Source organism: Myxine glutinosa, chromosome 7 (genome assembly GCF_964187855.1).
Source record: "Myxine glutinosa chromosome 7, kmMyxGlut1.1, whole genome shotgun sequence".
Classification (NCBI taxonomy): domain Eukaryota; kingdom Metazoa; phylum Chordata; class Myxini; order Myxiniformes; family Myxinidae; genus Myxine; species Myxine glutinosa.
This window is the reverse complement of record NC_136267.1, coordinates 101,118,900-101,137,401: the sequence shown is the minus strand read 5'-3', so window position 1 is coordinate 101,137,401 and position 18,502 is coordinate 101,118,900. Positions and strand designations below refer to the sequence as shown.

The window sequence follows — 18,502 nt, the reverse complement described above, 5'->3', positions numbered from 1 at the left end:
AATACTTATTTTGGGGGCAAACCCCTGATTTTTTTTTACAAATGCCATGAAAACAAACCATCATGGGTGATGAAGGTTGGGGTCGTCTCATCGGAATTGTGTCTGCAGTTTCACAGAAGAAGTTCTGAGTGTTTACGTATAGCATGACTGCCTGACTGATGGACACCACGTGACGTTAATGCCTCACCTGAACAATTTTTGGTCCAGGTGAGCTCAAAAAATGGGCCACCAAATGAGGACAATGGGGACACCATAAAAATGAAAACACCAGCGTTTTCTGCATCAGCACAGTTATTATTCGTTTCTTCAGCTGTTCTTATAACCATCAGCTTATAATTAGCATCATAACTTTGTCACAAATCTTTATTCATCTGTTCATTTATTGAACCTTTTTTGCACTGAATGCATAATGTACGTGCAGCAATCCACTCATAAACAATGTGCATGGCATGTGCGTGAATCACGTATGGCGTTTCTGGGAAGAAGAAGAAGAGCAGTAGGAGAGATAGGTGACACAAACCAGCTCAGAGCAGACGATTTTTTTTATTATAGGAAGAAGATGGTTTGTGGCACAAATTCAACATATGTATGTAACTTGGCAAACACACAAACAAACAAATGAAAAATCGGTCAGAGACAGAGGACTTGCCGGAATGTACCTTCTTATCGGCCATTTTGGACAAATATGGCGGCCGAACCACGTGACCGATGACGTCATCATTATTTGTTTTCTAATCTAATTTATTCCTTGATGATGCTCAAGAAATTTCATCTTGATCGGATGAAGTTTTGTACTTGTCGAATTATGACGTCATAATGGAGGCAGCAAATGACCATCATTAGCACATTTTATTCGCCATGGAGAGTTCTTTACAATGAGCCATGTCTCCATTTTTTCTATTCAGCACTTTCGGAGATATAGAGGTGCAAAGTTTTTCGGTTTTTCCAAGATGGCGGCCGAACCACGTGACTGATAGTCATCATTTTTTTTTTCTCCACCAGTTTATGCTGTCATGTCGCTCAAGAAATTGTATCTTGATTGGATGAAGTTTTGTACTTGTCGAATTATCGAATTATGACGTCATAATGGAGGCCTTGGGCCGAGAGAGTTAAAAATTGGGCACAGTCTATTCCAGGGCAAGACAAATATGTGTGTAAAGTTTGGCGATTCTATGTGCAACGATGTAGACGTAGTGCTGCACACAAACAGACAGACACACAAACAGACAAACCAACCGATCAACATACTTGCCGGAATCTTTTCCGGCAAGTAACAATCACAGAAACATAAACGTCTCAAATTATATAATATGGTATGATATATGATGCACGGTATGATAAACAATAAACAGAAAATAAAAATATGGAAGGAACGGACAAACAACAACGACAACAATCGCAACAGCTCTGGTCTGCAGAAATAAGACAACCTGCGTTTTTAGGCTTCCAGTGACGTTCCCGCTTAATGATGTTAATGATGTCATCAGTGCCTCCATTATGACATCATAATTCGACAAGTACAATACTTCATCCGATCAAGATTAATATTCTTGAGCATCATATATTGGTGGAGAAATAATAATGATGTAAATATTTGGTGGAGTTTATATAATTAAATAATAAATTGGTGGAGAAAAAAAAATAATGATGATGTCATCGGGAACGTGGTTTGGCCGCCATATTTGTTTGAACACAAAAGCCTTAAAAACACTGAAAATACATCCTGGCGAGCATCTCTCTGAATGCTCTTTCTAGTTCTCAATATGTCGTTCAACAGTTCCACATTTAATTACATATTTCCCACAAAACACAGTGATCCGATTGACCACCATGAGGAAAACGTTGATGTAGGATGGGTGGCCGAATTAATTGAAGTCATCAATTTCAATTTGTTTTCTAGGTTTACCAGGTTTGTTGAGGATAGTCAAACTAGAACAGTATATTCTTGAAAAACATTTGGGCATTAAAGGATATAAACAAGGTAACATGGACCTAAAATATTTCTCAAGTACCATTGCAGGAGGAACTAGAATGACACTCAGTAGAGCGCAAACCTCCACCAGGCTTTACAGTTTGTTTTGTATCCCACTGAGAGGCCGGATCTGGATTCGGACCTAAACAAAAATCTAATCTGCTTGTTTTTGTCACCTAACCAACTCGTCCACCAAGTTTAGTCATAACTCGTCCACAACTTTTTTAAATACCATGTTATATATCGCTTTTCGACCGATCTCTCAAAGTTGAAGAATCACTTAAATATTCAATGATTCTCGTATCCGAATCCATATTCAGATCTTCACCAAAATCGAATTAACTCGTCCTTGTCACACACCCAACTGGTCCACCAAGTTTCGTCCAAATCCGTACATAACTTTTTGAGATATTCTGCCATATATATATGTCGGTTTCAGCTCGATCACTCAATGGTGAAGAATCACTTTACAAAATTCTACTGGCCAGATCCGGATCTCGATTTTCACCAAAATTGAACCAATTCTTCCTTTTCACACATCCAACAGTTCCACCAAGTTTCATCCAAATCCGTCCACAACGTTTTGAGATATCCTGCTATATATCATTTTTGGCCCTATCACCCAATGGTGAAGAATCACTTAAAACTTAAATAATTCTCATATCCGCATTCATATTCAGATCTTCACCAAAATCAAATCGATTCGTTCTTGTTACACACCCAATTGGTCCACCAGGTTTTGTCCAAATCCGTCCATAACTTTTTCAGATATCCTGCTATTTATCGTTTTTGGCCCTATCACCCAATGGTGAAGAATCACTTAAAACTTAAATAATTCTCATATCCGCATTCATATTCAGATATTCACCAAAATCAAATCGATTCGTTCTTGTTACACACCCAATTGGTCCACCAGGTTTTGTCCAAATCCGTCCATAACTTTTTCAGATATCCTGCTATTTATCGTTTTTGGCCCGATCTCCCAATGGTGAAGAATCACTTTTAAAATTCTACTAGCCCGATCCGAATCCGGATCTTCACCAAAATCAAATCGATTCGTTCTTGTTACACACCCAATTGGTACACCAGGTTTCATCCAAATCCGTCCACAACGTTTTGAGATATCCTGCTATATATCATTTTTGGCCCTATCACCCAATGGTGAAGAATCACTTAAAACTTAAATAATTCTCATATCCGCATTCATATTCAGATCTTCACCAAAATCGAATTAACTCGTCCTTGTCACACACCCAACTGGTCCACCAAGTTTCGTCCAAATCCGTACATAACTTTTTGAGATATTCTGCCATATATATGTCGGTTTTAGCTCGATCACTCAATGGTGAAGAATCACTTTACAAAATTCTACTGGCCAGATCCGAAGCCGGATCTTCACCAAAATCTAATCATTTCGTCCTTGTCACATACACTACCTCTCTGCCAAATTTCGTCCGAATCTGTCCACATCTTTTTGAGATATCTTGTTCACAGACAGACAACAGACAAACAAACAAGAAATATGTCATGCATAGCACGATACTTGCGAAATCCCTAAAGTAAGTTGTTGGCCTATGTTGACCTAAAATATAATTGGTGGTTGAATTCAGTGATCTGATATGCAAATCCTCTTCAAATTTAAAGTCAATAGTATGAAAATTGAGGATTTTAGAAATTTGACAAACGTTGGTGACCTTTGGTCTATGTTGACCTATTGACCTTTTGACCCCAAAACAATAGGCTTCTTGCTTATGACCAACTCTACCATTTGGTGAAGTTTTGTGAAGATCGGTTTCAAATTGTGACCTGTAGGCAAGTATAAGTGAGCGGACAGACAAACACACACACACAAATGCACAAACCGGAGTGATCAACATACTTGTCAAAAGAAAAAAAAATTGCCAAGTAATAACGCACAAGACCGACCAATATACTTGAAAAATCTTCGATTTTCGCAAGTAACAGACAGACAGGGGTGAAAACATAACCTCCATCCACCTTCGGTGGCGGAGGTAAAAATTATCAAGAGTTGGTCCATATCCTTTTGCTCTGATATCATATTTGTTATCTCGTGAGCCATGCGTATGACTAAGTAGCCTGTATCACACTACAGGCACACTACGGTGTGCTACACTACAAGCTGTAGCACACTAAGACCAGAAATTGAAATTTGTCCACGACCCTAAATTTGAAATCACATTTGTCTTGCGACCGAAATGGTGCCAGTACCTGCGATAAAAATTGTCAGAGAAAACGCTTTCGACGTGACAATCTGGGATTGAGGGCAGAGGGGGGTTTCTACTTGGTGTCGCCACCTTCGGTCGGGAAATGAATGTCCTGGTGTAGACATTCATAAAACCTGTGCAGACATTAATAATAATTAATTAATTAATAATAATAATTAATAATAATAATAATAATAATAATAATAATTAATAATGCAGACATTAATAAGATTTTAAGGCAATAAGTTGAGTAGATTCTAGGCCAGTGCAGGTTGAAATTAAGTAAGCACATAAAGGGTACTAGTTATTGTATTTGCTCAAAAGTTTGCCAAATGTTTCTGGTTATTAAAAATAAGGGAAACCATGGAGTTGGTATGGTGTGCGAAATAGCTGAGAGACCATCTGTTTATTAGATGGATATTTTGACCTTCATCCCTCCTCCTCACCCCTCCATAACCCCGAAGCCCCCAACACTCCCCCTTTCTAATACGCATCATGTATATCAGCATATCAGTCCGATAGTTTATAGTCAGGTTGCTCATCAAACCCAGGTGAGACAGTTTAGAGAGATAAGTGTGCTGCCTCTCTTCTACACCATCCTGTTAGATTACTGGAGATCGTAAAGATGTAAGATCAGTTATACCATTATAATCCGTTTCAATTAATCTTAGTCTGTTGTTATTTTTTACTTTGTACACTTAATATACAACAACAACAACAACATGCATTTTAAGGCCATTTTCCCTGCTTGAGCGGGGGTTAGCCGTACAGGCTAAGGTAACCTGTACAGGTTAGCCTGTACACTTAATATAGTTTTACAATATTCTGTTTTCCTTTTTTTCCCATCTTTTTTGAGATATAAAATGTATTATGTAGCATTCTGCACTGGACAAATATCATTATTTTTTGTAACCATACCCAACTCTTCCAGAAATCATTTAGTTATCTTTTATTTACTATTATCATTGTTGTTATTGTCCTTTATTTTTTTTAGAAGCTATTGCATCGACATTTCCAACTCAGGTCAAAGGTCAGTATGAACTAAAAGCTATGGTTCATGATGGTGGGAGTGTGGGCTGGTGTATGTCTGTTAACCAGCATCAACCATGACTAACTTTCTGTTTGTCTGTCTCTTTGTTTGTCTTTGTTTGTCAATCTTTCCCTGCCAATCGTCTCTCTCTCTCCCACTCTCCGTCCCTCTCTCCCACTCTCCGTCCCTCTCTCTCTCTCTCTCTCTCTCTCTCTCCCACTCTCCGTCCCTCTCTCCCACTCTCCGTCCCTCTCTCTCTCTCTTTGCCCCATCTTCCCTCCCCAATGTGTTTTAATTACCCTGCTTTCTGGTTTCCTTCCCATTACCGTTTGTCATCCACTGCTATTCCAATTTCACCTCACACCACCATCTTTGCTTCTCCCGAACACCAACGTGTGAGTATCATATCAATGCATCAACCACAACAATTTAATTTCTCTTCTGTACCAATGAAATATCAAAATTTCAATATGTGCATTTCAGTTTATCAATGGTTGATTGTTTGTCTTGTTTCATGCACGTAAAATGGATACTCACAGACATCCAGGCTGTTTTTTGTGGTTTGCCATTAACATTTCAAAAATAATAGCATTTTCAAAACTAATAATTTTTTTCAAAAAATAATAATTTCCAAAACAATAATAATAATAATTTTCACAAATAATACAAAAAATTTAAATAACGCATTATTGAATGTTTTGTAGTAAGATTATAGAATTAAAAAAGATAATATACACAGCAAATAACTTTATAAACAAAGTACTATGGTACAATACAATGTCATACGTTTGTAACTATTAACCATGGAAGTCAGCACATGTTTTTAAACTATCGTGTTATGGTTTTATTTTTCTAATATTCTTTAATTGTCCTCGGGACAATGGGGTGGACACAAAACCAATCGCCGCCTTAAGAAAGATGAAACAGTAATGCTGCTCAAACCCTCTTACCAAGTAGAATGGACTAATTGTGGTAGAACACAGGAGTGTGAAATAAGGTTGCTGATGTAGATACGATTAGCGAAGCAGAATTTTAAAGTTTCTTTCTGTTGAGAAATTATTTGAGGTAATGTATAATTATGTTTCTATCTACCAAAAAACTTAAGGAAACGAAAAACAAACAATTCAGGAAAATCTTCTAATTTTTTATTCATATTTCAAATGAAAAAATACACTTCCAAATGAATAGCATAAGTGTCAAAGAAAAGGTGAGAATTAGCAAATTTATTTGGTTTCTTAAAGGCTCAATTTCAATATTGCAGATTCAATATGTAATTGCAGAAAGCTTATGATTTATCAAAACCAAGCACAAAAAGCAGGAGGATAGTAATAGGAATTCGATTGGATAGCAAATGGACAAAAAGAGATGACAGATAGAAAAAGAAAATTAAACTGCAGTCGAGTGGACTCATGTCCCAGATGAAAATACAGGATAAGACCAATCGGTGGTCGAAATGTCAGACCTGAGCCTTGCCTGAGGGGTAGCAATACTGGTTGGTGGTGCCCTTTAGTACCCTCGCCAGCGAGTATTGCACTTGGGTCTGTTTGTTTTTTACCTGCGAAATTGAAGTTTTGCAAATATATTGGTTGGTCTGGGCTGTTATTACCGAAGGTGGACCTTGCACCGAAGGTGGGCTATGTTTATGTTTTCACCCCTGTCTGTTTGTCTGTCTGTTTATTTGGTTGTCTGTGAACAGGTTAACTCAAAACGTTGTGGACGGATTTGCATGAAACTTGTTCAATGGGTTTGGTGTATGACGAGGACGAATCGATGATATTTTGGTGAAGATCTGAATCTGGAACCGGATACTATTTTTTTATTTTTTTTATTTTTTAGTGATTCTTCACCATTGAGAGATGGGGCCAAACATGATATATAGCAGGATGTTTCAAAACGTTGTGGGTGGGTTCTAACAAAACTAGGTAATTTAGTTGGGTAGGTGACAAGAACAAGCCAACTAGATTCCGAAGGTCCGAATCCAGATCCCGGCCTTTCAATGGGATACAAAACGTAAACTGTTCAGCGTAGCGGAGGTACACGCTCTACCGAGTGCCGTTCTAGTTCTGTACATTTGTCTGTCTGTATGTTAATCGCCTACAGATCGCAAGTTTACTCCGATCTTCACAAAACGTAAACCACCTGATAGAGGTGGTCACAAGCTCGAAGCCCATTCTGTTGAGGTCAAAAGATCAAATGTCAAGGTCACATTAACCACAAATTTTCATCTGATTGATTTAATGGATGTAAAACCAAAAAAAACAAGCGTGGACGATGAATCCTCATGGAGGTGAAGTCTTGGCCGACCGAGGTGAGAATGTCTATTATTTATATACTGTTTGAACGTGAGTTGGACCGTGAGTACGTCTATTAATTACGTATTATTAGACTACTTCTATTAATTACACAACCGGTCAAAAGTTTTAGAACACCCCAATTTTTCCAGTTTTTATTGAAATTTACGCAGTTTAATGTCTCAATGTACTCTGAAATTAAGCATAGAACAAATAAACAATTGGAGATTTAAAAAAAATTATAGAATCATTTTGTTTAACAAAATTTAATTTAAATTTTTGACTCAGCAAAGTAGCCACCTTTTGCAGATATAACCGCCGAACACACTCGTGGCATTCTTTCTACAATGTTCGGGTTTCTACAATATTTGTTGTTCAAATATTGTTCGGGAAGTTCTTCCCAACACTGTTGCAGAAGTTCCCACAAATGTGTTGCACTTGCTTTGCTTTCACCCTTCTGTCCAGTTCATCCCAAACCAGCTCGATGGGGTTTAAGTCTGGAGACTGTGCTGGCCATTCCATGATTTGAAGCCTTCCGTCTTGTTGTTTTCCTCTAAGGTAGTTTTGACATAGCCTGGAGGTGTGTTTAGGGTCATTATCTTGCTGTAGGATGAACCCCCTGACCAACTAGGCATATACCAGAGGGCATTGCATGGTGCTGCAAAATGCTGTGGTAGCCCTTTTGGTTCAGGGTTCCAGTCACTCTGTGCAAGTCGCCGACTCTGGATCCAGCAAAAGAGCCCCAGACCATCACGCTTCCTCCTCTATGTTTGACAGTTGGTGTCACACACTGAGGAACCATCCTTTAGCCTACTCGACGGCGTACAAAAACCCTGCGTGATGAACCAAATATTTCAAATTTTGATTCATCGGTCCATAAGACCTTCTTCCAGTCTTCAGTATTCCACTAACGGTGCGTCATGGCCCAGGAAAGCCTCTTTTTCTTATTTTGCCATCTTAGCAATGGCTTTCTTACTGCCACTCGACCTGTCAAACCTGAAGCTCGAAGTCTTCTCTTCACAGTTGAAACTGAGACTTGCTTACTTCGACCAGTGTTAAGCTGTGCTTGAAGCTGTTGTCCTGTGAGCCGCCTATCATGCAAGCTGTTGACTCTCAGAAACTTGTCTTCTGATTCTGTTGTGGCTTTGGGTCTGCCAGACCTCTTCCTGTCAGAGTTTCCTCCAGTTTCCAATATACTTCTTCCTGCAGTGCAATATTGTCCAAATAATGCTTCAGAGGGTGTAATAACAGTCTGTTCCAATACTGCTTTTATACAGACAGGGGGTTTGTAATCAAGTAATCAGCAGAGGTTGGGACACCTGTAGGAATTGTTTGCATCAACTTTCAAGGCTTAATTTACTTAAATTGCTGCAGAACAGCTGTAAGTTGTTAACCTATTACTTGTTCCCTGAAGAAGGCCTTTTAAAAATATATATAACTGTGCAATTTACATTATTTCCCGTTTTTGCTAACCTAAACTTTTTTTTACCTCGAGCAGTTTACTGCTTACCTTTGTACCATTTCAGGTTATTCACTGGACTTGAATTGCTTAAATTTCAATAAAAACTGGAAAAATTGAGGTGTTCTAAAACTTTTGACCGGTAGTGTATGTCTATTAATTACATTCTATTTGAACTTGTCTTTTAGCCCTTTATATCTTTAGTTGCCTTTGGACCCATTTCGACACCTTTCGACCTTTCAAGACCCTTTCGACCTTTTAAGACCCTTGAGACACTTCAGACCCCTTGACTCTTGAGAGTTTAGACCTTTTAGAACCTGTAAATGCTTTTAGACCCCTTACACCCTTTGCACCCCTTTCAACCCATAGACCCAGTCGGCAGCTGGCTTTGGAGGCCAACTTTGAAATGTGGTTTGCCCAATAAAGATCATGGCTGATAGTGAGACCCTGGAATTAGAATGACTAAACTTCCTCAAGAGGACTGTTGAGAAAGCAGATGAGAAAGTTTGCCAGACAGTCCTTTTGGAGAAAGTGAAAGTGTGATATTTGTCTGGATTGAAAGACATATTCCAGGTGTTTGACCAAAAAAAAAAACTCATCCCTGGAGTCTTCTTACAATATGGAGACTATACTTTTTCAACAAGTAATGTATAATCTCCACCCAAACGGAGGGTGGATACTCTTAGTTTGAACATAATTTGCATATTTAGTCATTGATATGGTTCAGCAATCAAAATCTAGAAGTGCGTATATTGTTTTTGAGGTCATTAAGTCAAATAGTCAGGTAGCATAAATTTAGCCATTTTTCATCCAATTGACTTGAAATTTGAACAGAGCTTGCATCTTGGATCACTGAAATGGTTCACCAATTAAATGCTTAAGGGCATTTTTTAAAGTCGAAAGGGCAAGGTTGCAGCGACTGATTTTGCATGTACCGTTGTATGACCGTTCTATTTGTTACTTGCAAAAGTCGAAGATTTTTCAAGTACAGTATATTGGTTGGTTGCGTGTGTTGTTCTGTTTGTCTGTCTGTTTGTGCCAATCGCTTATAGGTCACAATTTTAAAGTGAGCACGAAACTTCACCAAATAATAGAGTTGGTCATAAGAATGAAACCTATTGGTTTTGAGGTCAAAAGGTGAATATAGGCCGAAGGTCAACAACTTTGTCAAATTCCTAAAATTATCAATTTACATTGGATTGACTTGAAATTTGGAGAGGATTTGCAAATCAGGTCACAGATTTAAACCACAAATTCCTTTTGAGGTCACAATAGGCCAAAAGGTCAACATAGGCCAAAGGTCAACAACTTAGGTGTAATTTCTAAAATCCTCAAATTTCATTGATTAACTTGAAATTTGAACAGGATTTGCAAATCAGATCACTGAATTCACCACCAATTATTTTGAGGTCCAAAGGTCAACATAGGCCAGATTTCAAAAATTCGCAATTTTCATCCAATTGACTTGGAATTTGAAGAAGATTTGCATATTTGGTCATTGAATTCAACCAGCAATTATTTTTAAGGTCAAGTTTCTTTTAGGGATTTTGCAAGTATCGTGCTCTGCACGACATCTTCTTTGTTTGTTTTTTTGTTTGTATGTCAATCGCCTTCAGGTCACAATTTTGAACCAATCTTCAAGAACCTTCACCAAATGGAAGAGTTGGTCATAAGCAAGAAGCCTATTGATTTTGAGTTCAAAAGGTCAACAAAGGCCAAAAGATCAACATAACCCAGATTTCTAAAATCTTCAATTTTCATCCAATCGACTTGAAATTTGAAGAGGATTTTGCATATTTGGTCATTTAATTCAACCAAAAATTATTTTTGAGGTCAACATCGGCCAAAAGTTCAACAGAGTCCAAATTCTAAAATGGTCAATTTTAATCCGATTGACTTTAAATTTGAACATGATTTGTATATACAGTCTGACCCCGCTATTCACGGGGGATACCTTCCTGGAAAATCTGCGAATAGCGAAACCCACGAATAGCAGGACATTGCTTCAATGGAAAAAGGGGGGACAGGTTCCCGAGTCATGAAAATCCGCGAATAGAGAGGACCAAACCGCGAACGGCGAGGCAAAATCCGTGAATGGTGACGCAAATCCAGAGAATGTCGACAATAATCTGCGAAGGTCAATGCAAGTCCCGGAAAAAGGGGGATACATTCTAGGTCCCCGGCGGTTCCTGATTCATCGAGGAGGATTTTTCAAGTTTAAAATGTTTTCGACCGCAAATGCACGTGATTATAGTTTCACAAAAAATGCTTACAAAAAAAATAATAACTACAACACCAGATACCATTTCCAATTTATTGAAGGAATGGAATGTGCTTACAGTTTATTAAAAGTGCTTAACCAGCTTAACCATACTACACCGTGAAACCAAAAAAAACACAACACCATCATGTACGGTTTAAAATTTTTATTTTACAAACAAACGCAACTTTCAAATGATGATTATGATGGTGATGATGATGATGATGGTGATGAATTAAAATCCCATGAATTCCTCGAACTCTGAGGATGACCCAAATGATAATCCTGCAACGTCGTGCACTGAGGGATTGGCAGGACAGGCAGAAGAGGCAGCAGTTGAGGGTGCTGGTGGTGTTGAGGTGGAGGGAGCAGGGCTGAAGAAACGGGTAATGGAGAACTGCCTTACAGATTGCCACAGGTTTCGATGCAGCTCTTTGTAGGGGAGAAGCCAATCATCCAAGCCCCTCTTGAACTTGAGGTATTTCTCCATGACTGGGTCAGCACCTTCCAACTTGTCAACAAGCGTCCGCATGCGATGCAACAACTCACCCAGGAACTGGACTGTGAGGTTAGACCTCAGCACCTCTTCCTCATCACTGCCTGCCTCCTCCTCCTCAGAAACCGTTATAATTATGACTTTGCTTATTTTCTTTGCTGATGACTCCACTCTCTGCCGCTCCATTCCTCATCCCTCAGATCGGCAGTCTGCATCCTCCTCATTCCCTGCAGACCTGGACAAAATCACAGACTGGTCAAACAAGTGGAACATGTCTTTCAATCCTGACAAATCTCACACTCTTACGATGTCTCTCCGAAAAGACCGACTGGACAACCCTCCCATCCACTTTCTGAACAATCCTCTCCAAGAAGTTCTGTCACTCAAGCTTTTGGGTCTCACTATCTGCCATGATCTTTCCTGGGAAAACCACATTTCAAATCTGGCCTCCAAAGCCAGTCGCCGACTGGACAGCCTCCATCGTGCGAAGTCCTTCCTTGACACACCTGAGCTCCTCACCACATACAAGGCTTTCATCCGCAGCTCAATGGAATACTGTTCTCCCCTCTGGGCCGGTGCTCCTGCCTCACACCTAGCTCGGCTTCACGCTGTTGAAACCAAAGCTTTCAGAATCATTGGAATCTCCCGCGATGAAGCTAACTCCGAGGGCCTCTAACTTACACACCGCAGGCAGATTGGTGGTCTTTCTGTCTTCTACCGACTCCTCTCCGGCCTTGCTCCCCCAGCTCTCTCTGGGCTCTGTCCCCCAAATATTCCTACAGGTCGCACAAGATCCACCTGCAACCCTCTTATGGTTAAACTGCCAAAATCAAGACTCTCTGCTCACCTTCACTCCTTCATTCTTCTTTTCTCCCGCCCCTGGAACAAACTCCCTCACTCTCTTCAATCCCAGTCCTCACTCCAGGTCTTTAAAACAGCTGTTCACCACCATCTCTTATCTTCCCCCATCCAAAACCTTGATCGTTTCTACCCCCGCTGATTTCACCCCAGATCCACTTTTTGAAATAACAACTTCTTTCCTGGAAGACCTTGTAGTATCCTTGTGTTTTATACTTCTCACCCGTCCCCACCTTTCCTACGCCTCCTCTCCCCCCCCAAGCCCTCTCCCTCCCACAGATCTCCCGATATCCCTGCTCTCAAATGTTGTTTGTGTGCTTCCCCTTCTCTTCCCATCTTGTCTACCACTCCCCTTATTATATAGCTCCCCTTATTATATACTTTGTGTGTCTGTTTTGATTTTTTGTGTGATAAATATTAGCTTTCACGAGCCTCGATCCTGTACACAAAAAAAAAAAAAATGGCCCCCAACTCCTCGGTGAGGTTGTCACCATGTGAAGCAATGAGATCCTCCAACTCCTCAGGCTGCATGTCATCAAATCCTTCCCCTCCCAACTGCCATGCCAACCCAACAATCACATGCCTCTCCTCAGTGTTATCGGGAAAGGCAATAACGTTTCTGACTGCCTGTGGCCACAGGTTGTGCCAGCATGCATTGATGGTGGAGGCTCTCACCTCATCCAGCGACTCCTTGATGGCATCGATGCAGTGGGCAATGTTGAAATCCTTCCAACACTGCCCAACGGTGAGCCCTGGGTCAGACTCCATTGTATCCAAAATGCAGTGAAAGGTGCTACGGGTGTAATACGTTTTAAAAATTGAAATCACACCTTGGTCGAGTGGCTGGATGAGGGATGTGGTGTTGGGCAGCAGGAAGATCACCTCGGTGTTTGGGTGAGCCATGTCCAGGTTCACGAGGTAGCCAGGAGTGTTATCCAGGAGCAAGAGAACCTTGAACACAAGGATTTTGTCCACCATGTACCTCTCCACCTGAAGGACGAAACAATTATGGAACCAGTCCAGGAAGTTTGCTGCCGTCACCCAGGCTTTCCTGTTGGCCCTCCAAAACATGGCAGAGTTTGCTTCTTCTTTTCCTTGAGAGCACACAGGTTCAGGGAACAGTACAACATCATGGGTTTCCGCATGAGGTCCCCTTTTCGTTTGCACAGAGGAGAAGAGATACCCGATCCTTGGCAGCCTTGAATCCCGATGCTGTCTCCTCTCGTTTCGAGATGAAAGTTCCCATGGGAATCTTTTTCCAAAAGAGGCCAGTCTCGTCAGCATTGAACATCTGCTATGGGAGGTATCCCTTTCCTTCAATCAGCCTTGCGAGTTGATCAGGGAATGCTTTTGCCGCCTCGTGGTCTGCGGAGGCACGCTCCCCTGAGAGCTTCACATTTTTGAGACAGTACCACTCCTTGAAACGATGGAACCATCCCCTGCTTGCAGTGAATGAAGTTGCGCTGCTTGTACCATCATTGCTCGGTGCATCACTCATGCTTGCACCACCTGCGCCAGACAGATGATCGCAAATTTGTTTGGCCTTTTCGCGAATGAGAGGTCCACACAAAGGCATACTTTTCTGCACATTGCCCTCGATCCATATGCTGAGAGCCTTCTCCATCCTATCTATGTGGACATCCCGGCTATGGGTGACCACCTTCGTACTCGATACAGCGCTCGCTGAAATACTGTCACAAATTGCCTTCTCGTTCTTCTTTATGTAGCAAATGGTGGATTTGTTGACGCCATAATGCCTGCCCACAGAGGCCACACTCTCTCTTCTCGAAAGCTGGTCGAGGAGCTTCAATTTGTTGCTGAGGCTCATTACTTTCTTCTGCCTCTTGGTAGTCGATGCATTTCCGGCACTGGTCTTGCGCTTGGGAGCTATTATTGAACGATGAGCAGAGCAAGAGTCAAAAACACAGGTCGAAGCAACAATGATCGAGATCGAGGACACAATCTGTATATGTAGGATTGCGAGCATTGTGGGTAGCTGCACGAGGAGTGAATCCCCTGACATTGTTTGTGGGGGATGTTATCGGATGATGCCTATTGAGCCTATCTGCTAATTCTAATAATCGATTTAAAGAAGCATTTGCATTCTGTAATTCGCGGAGGATGACTTGTTTTAGTCGCTGATGGAACATCCCCCGAAGCGTTTTCATTCTGTAACATCTCTGATGATGCTTTACCGTAAATTGCAAACTGTAATCGATTTAATGAAGCGTTTGCATTATATAATTCGCGCAGTTGACTTGTTTACACATCTGGTCGGATATCCCGCAAAGCTCGCTTATAGTGCGGCTAAAATTCACGCACGTGAAAGCCATGAAAACGCAAAGCACACAGCAGTGAATGTACTGTACTGTACTGTATAACAGCAGTGAATGTATGGAACTGTCCTGTACTGTCTAAGCAGGACAAGCTCGCGGCTCATATTTAGATGTTTTTTGCGTACGTACATCCAGCTGCTTTATGCATGTCTGGTGAAAGATAGGTTTTATAAATGTGTCAAGCTAACGGCTGGTGAAATTTTTTTTGTGCCCCTGAAAAACCGCGAATTTGTGGACCATGGCCGCGAATAGGGGGGAGGGGGGGACCGCGATTTCGCAGAACACAGCCGCAAGTAGATAAAACCCGCGAATTTGCAGAACAATGCCGCAAATAGAAAAAAACCCTGCAAATTTGCGGGACATTTTTCCGCAAATAGAGAAACGTGTCGCATTTTATCAACCGTGAATATGCGGATTCCACGAATAGCGGAACCGTGAATAGCGGGGTCCAACTATATTTAATCATACATACTTTAAGAACATGCTTATACTTCAGGAAAATATGTACTGTTGAACTACGTCTATAAGAGTATGTACTATTGGAACTTGAATATATACAATAAAACCAAAAAGGTCTGTTTGGCCTCTCTATGGACATAAACCTATGTCATCAATGCATTGTCTACATACCACACAAATGCAAACACACCAGCACATAAAATACACCACACACCATACAAAACAAGTTCCTGCGAGGGTCTGCAATGTCTAATGGCTCTTTCTAGTTACCTGCGCCACCGAAGGTGAATGGAGGCTATGTTTTTTTAATGTGGTGCTGCTGTTTCAGAAGTGTGCAGGAACTGATGTGCACTGGAAGGAAAGTACTGCAGTTGCACAGTGTATAGCCTTAGAAACTCGATGATCCCTCTCGCAATTGAGAAAATCAGAAACCCTCAGATATGCATATGTTGAGAGCTGCCCTCACTCCCACTCATTGTGATGTAATGGTGGAGTGGCTTCCGCAGTTTCCACCATGCTGCTCTTTTTTTTCCCTGAGTTTTGACATCCAGTGGCAATGTCTGCTCATAACTCTCGGCTTCATTATCTTGCATCTCACGTCTCATCATTTTCATGAGGAAGTTAATTAAAATGGCACTTGATTAGACATTCAGTGCTTGATTAAATAACAGTTGGGTTTAAAACTGATCATTCAATTCAAGATATTGCAAGCTGGTTTTTATTGTTACCTCCACCACCGAAGGTGGACAGAGGTTATGTTTTCACCCCTGTCAGTTTGTCTGTTTGCTTATCTGTCTGTGAACAGGATATCTCAAACGTTATGGACGGATTCGGACGAAACGTGGTGGACAGGGTGGGTGTGAGACAAGGACGAATCGATTCGATTTTCGTGAATATCCAAATACGGGACCGAATACGAGTGTTTCTTAAATTTTAAAAGTGGTTCTTCTCCATTGAGAGTGGGACCAAAAATAGCATGATATCTCAAAAAGTTGTGAACAGATTATGACAAAACTAAATCAATGAGTTGTTTCGGTGACAAACACAAGCCGATTCGATTTTGTTTATTGTCCAGATCCAGATCTGGCCTATCGGTGGATACAAAACTTAAATTGTTCAGTCTCCGGAGGTATGCGCTCTACTGAGTGCAGTTCTAGTTCATCTTGTAATGTCTACGGTATCAAAAAATTCAATTTGCTTTTATGAATCCCCTAATTACATAAAAATGGTCACCTTTGAATTTGGTGGTTATTGACATAAATTTAGCAAAATTGCATAACTTTGACATCTCCCCTTCCCCTCTCCTCCAAACCTCCTTCAATTCATGAAATAGCATTACATTTCTGAATTATGGTGCCCTGATTTTGCTTAACAGTTATACGGTAGATATAAAAATAATTACACATGACATAAAATAAATTCTCAACAGAAGGAAACTTTCAAATTCTGGTTATCTCTTTGTATCTACATTACCAACCTCACTTAGCACTACCACATTCTACTCTAATTGGTCCATTCAAATTAATTGGTTAAAGGGATTTTGAGCAGCATTGCTTTTTCATAGGCAGAATTTTATTGGCCATCCATAGTTTCACCGAGGATTATTTCAAAGTCAATCACAAGGAGTGGACTATCAACTGGCAGACAGAAGATGCAGATCACTAATTCTATGAAGATCACAAATGAGATGGGGGTATTATTAGATGCAATGCATTTGTGACATGGGAATTCTCTTGAAACCACCTCACTTTCAGGAAGCACAGGAACTAAGTCTTAATACTTCTCTTTTCCGCTGGCTTTTAATCCCAACGTCGAAGGATTCCAGGTTCACTGTCCACACCAGTAGGTTGCAAACAAATCATGATTGTTTGTTTTAATTCCTATGCTCATGGAAGCTCATTGATCAATTTCAGACCCATGAAGGCTTGGCAACAATGCTCATTGAGGACTATATATATATATATATATATCTATATGCACACTCTTAACCATAAAAAAAACTAAACACGTGATTGTCGTTGGATTATGTGACATCATGGGTTACAAATGAGGTGCAAACCACTGGCAGAGATAAATGCTGAAAATTACATGTCCACGTGATTGAGGCGTAACCACCTAATGCTGCATTGGGGCAAATGTTTTGACAGAGGGATCCAACATCATAGTAACAATCTCAATACCAGATATGTCAACCCCTGGCACCAATCATTGCATTGTACCACCATCGCATTGACTATATGATCACTCAAATCTGAGCCTTGGGAATGGCATTCTATGCCTGAATCAGTTCCTGTTCCTGCTCATCGAGGGTCTATGGCTGTGTTGGCAAGGTTAAAACATGACAATCAATGATATCCCAGAGATGTTCAACTGGATTTAAATCTGGCGAGATGGCAGGCCAGCATGTCATGACATTAAGGTTGCCATTAACAAGAACGTTCCTTGTTTGGGCAGCCCTGTTAGAAGGAGCATTATCAGATGATTCCTGATCCATGTTGCTGAAGGATGGGGAACATTCGGATCAAGTTGGTGTGAAAGGTTGTCGCAATACCACCCCACATCATACATTTCGATGTTCAATTAAATATGTGGCTTCGTGGACACTGACTGGGGCATATTGCTCATTGCGTATTCTGGACACCCGAGCATGGCCATCATACCTTTCAAGGAGAACCCTGAATTCATCACTGAACATAACACTAGCCCATTGCTTCTGTAGCCATTGTACGTGTTGATTTTACCACTGCAAGTGTGCTTGGATGTGTCATGGTGCAATACGAGCGATTGGATTATGGATTCCTGCATCAAGGAGACAAGTGTCAACACTTATCCTGCGAGTTTAAAATAAACTATTTGTTTGACATTCAGATAACGTGGATTCAAAATACAAATAGTCTTTCATTGCATTTCAAATTTTTCATGTTATAGAAAGTTTGAAACTATGTTAAAATAAGCTATTAATTTGACATTCAGATAACGTAGCTTCAAAAGCCTGGTGTTGGCTTAGCGGTTAGGGTGCAGGCTTGGGATCCTAGGATCCTGGGTTTGAATCCCGTTCGATCGCTGAATTAACACCAGGGGTGCATTGACCAGGGGTGAGTATTATATTACTGGTA

At 40.6% G+C, this 18,502-nt stretch overlaps 1 protein-coding gene across 5 annotated transcripts in view; it reads left to right on the top strand.

Annotated features, from left to right (window-relative positions):
* The window catches only part of LOC137431622 (limbic system-associated membrane protein), a 442,918-nt gene that overhangs the window by 422,668 nt on the left and 1,748 nt on the right, over nt 1–18,502 (top strand). For 2 of the 5 annotated variants that reach the window (XM_068123146.2, XM_068123147.2), the window contains exon 8: nt 5,192–5,227. The exons of 2 other annotated variants lie outside the window; for them this stretch is intronic. In XM_068123146.2, coding sequence (XP_067979247.1) covers nt 5,192–5,227 — 36 coding nt within the window. Of the gene's footprint in view, nt 1–5,191; nt 5,228–5,710; nt 5,761–18,502 lie in introns of those variants that run through there. One more of the 5 variants, XM_068123150.2, reaches the window with a different exon arrangement.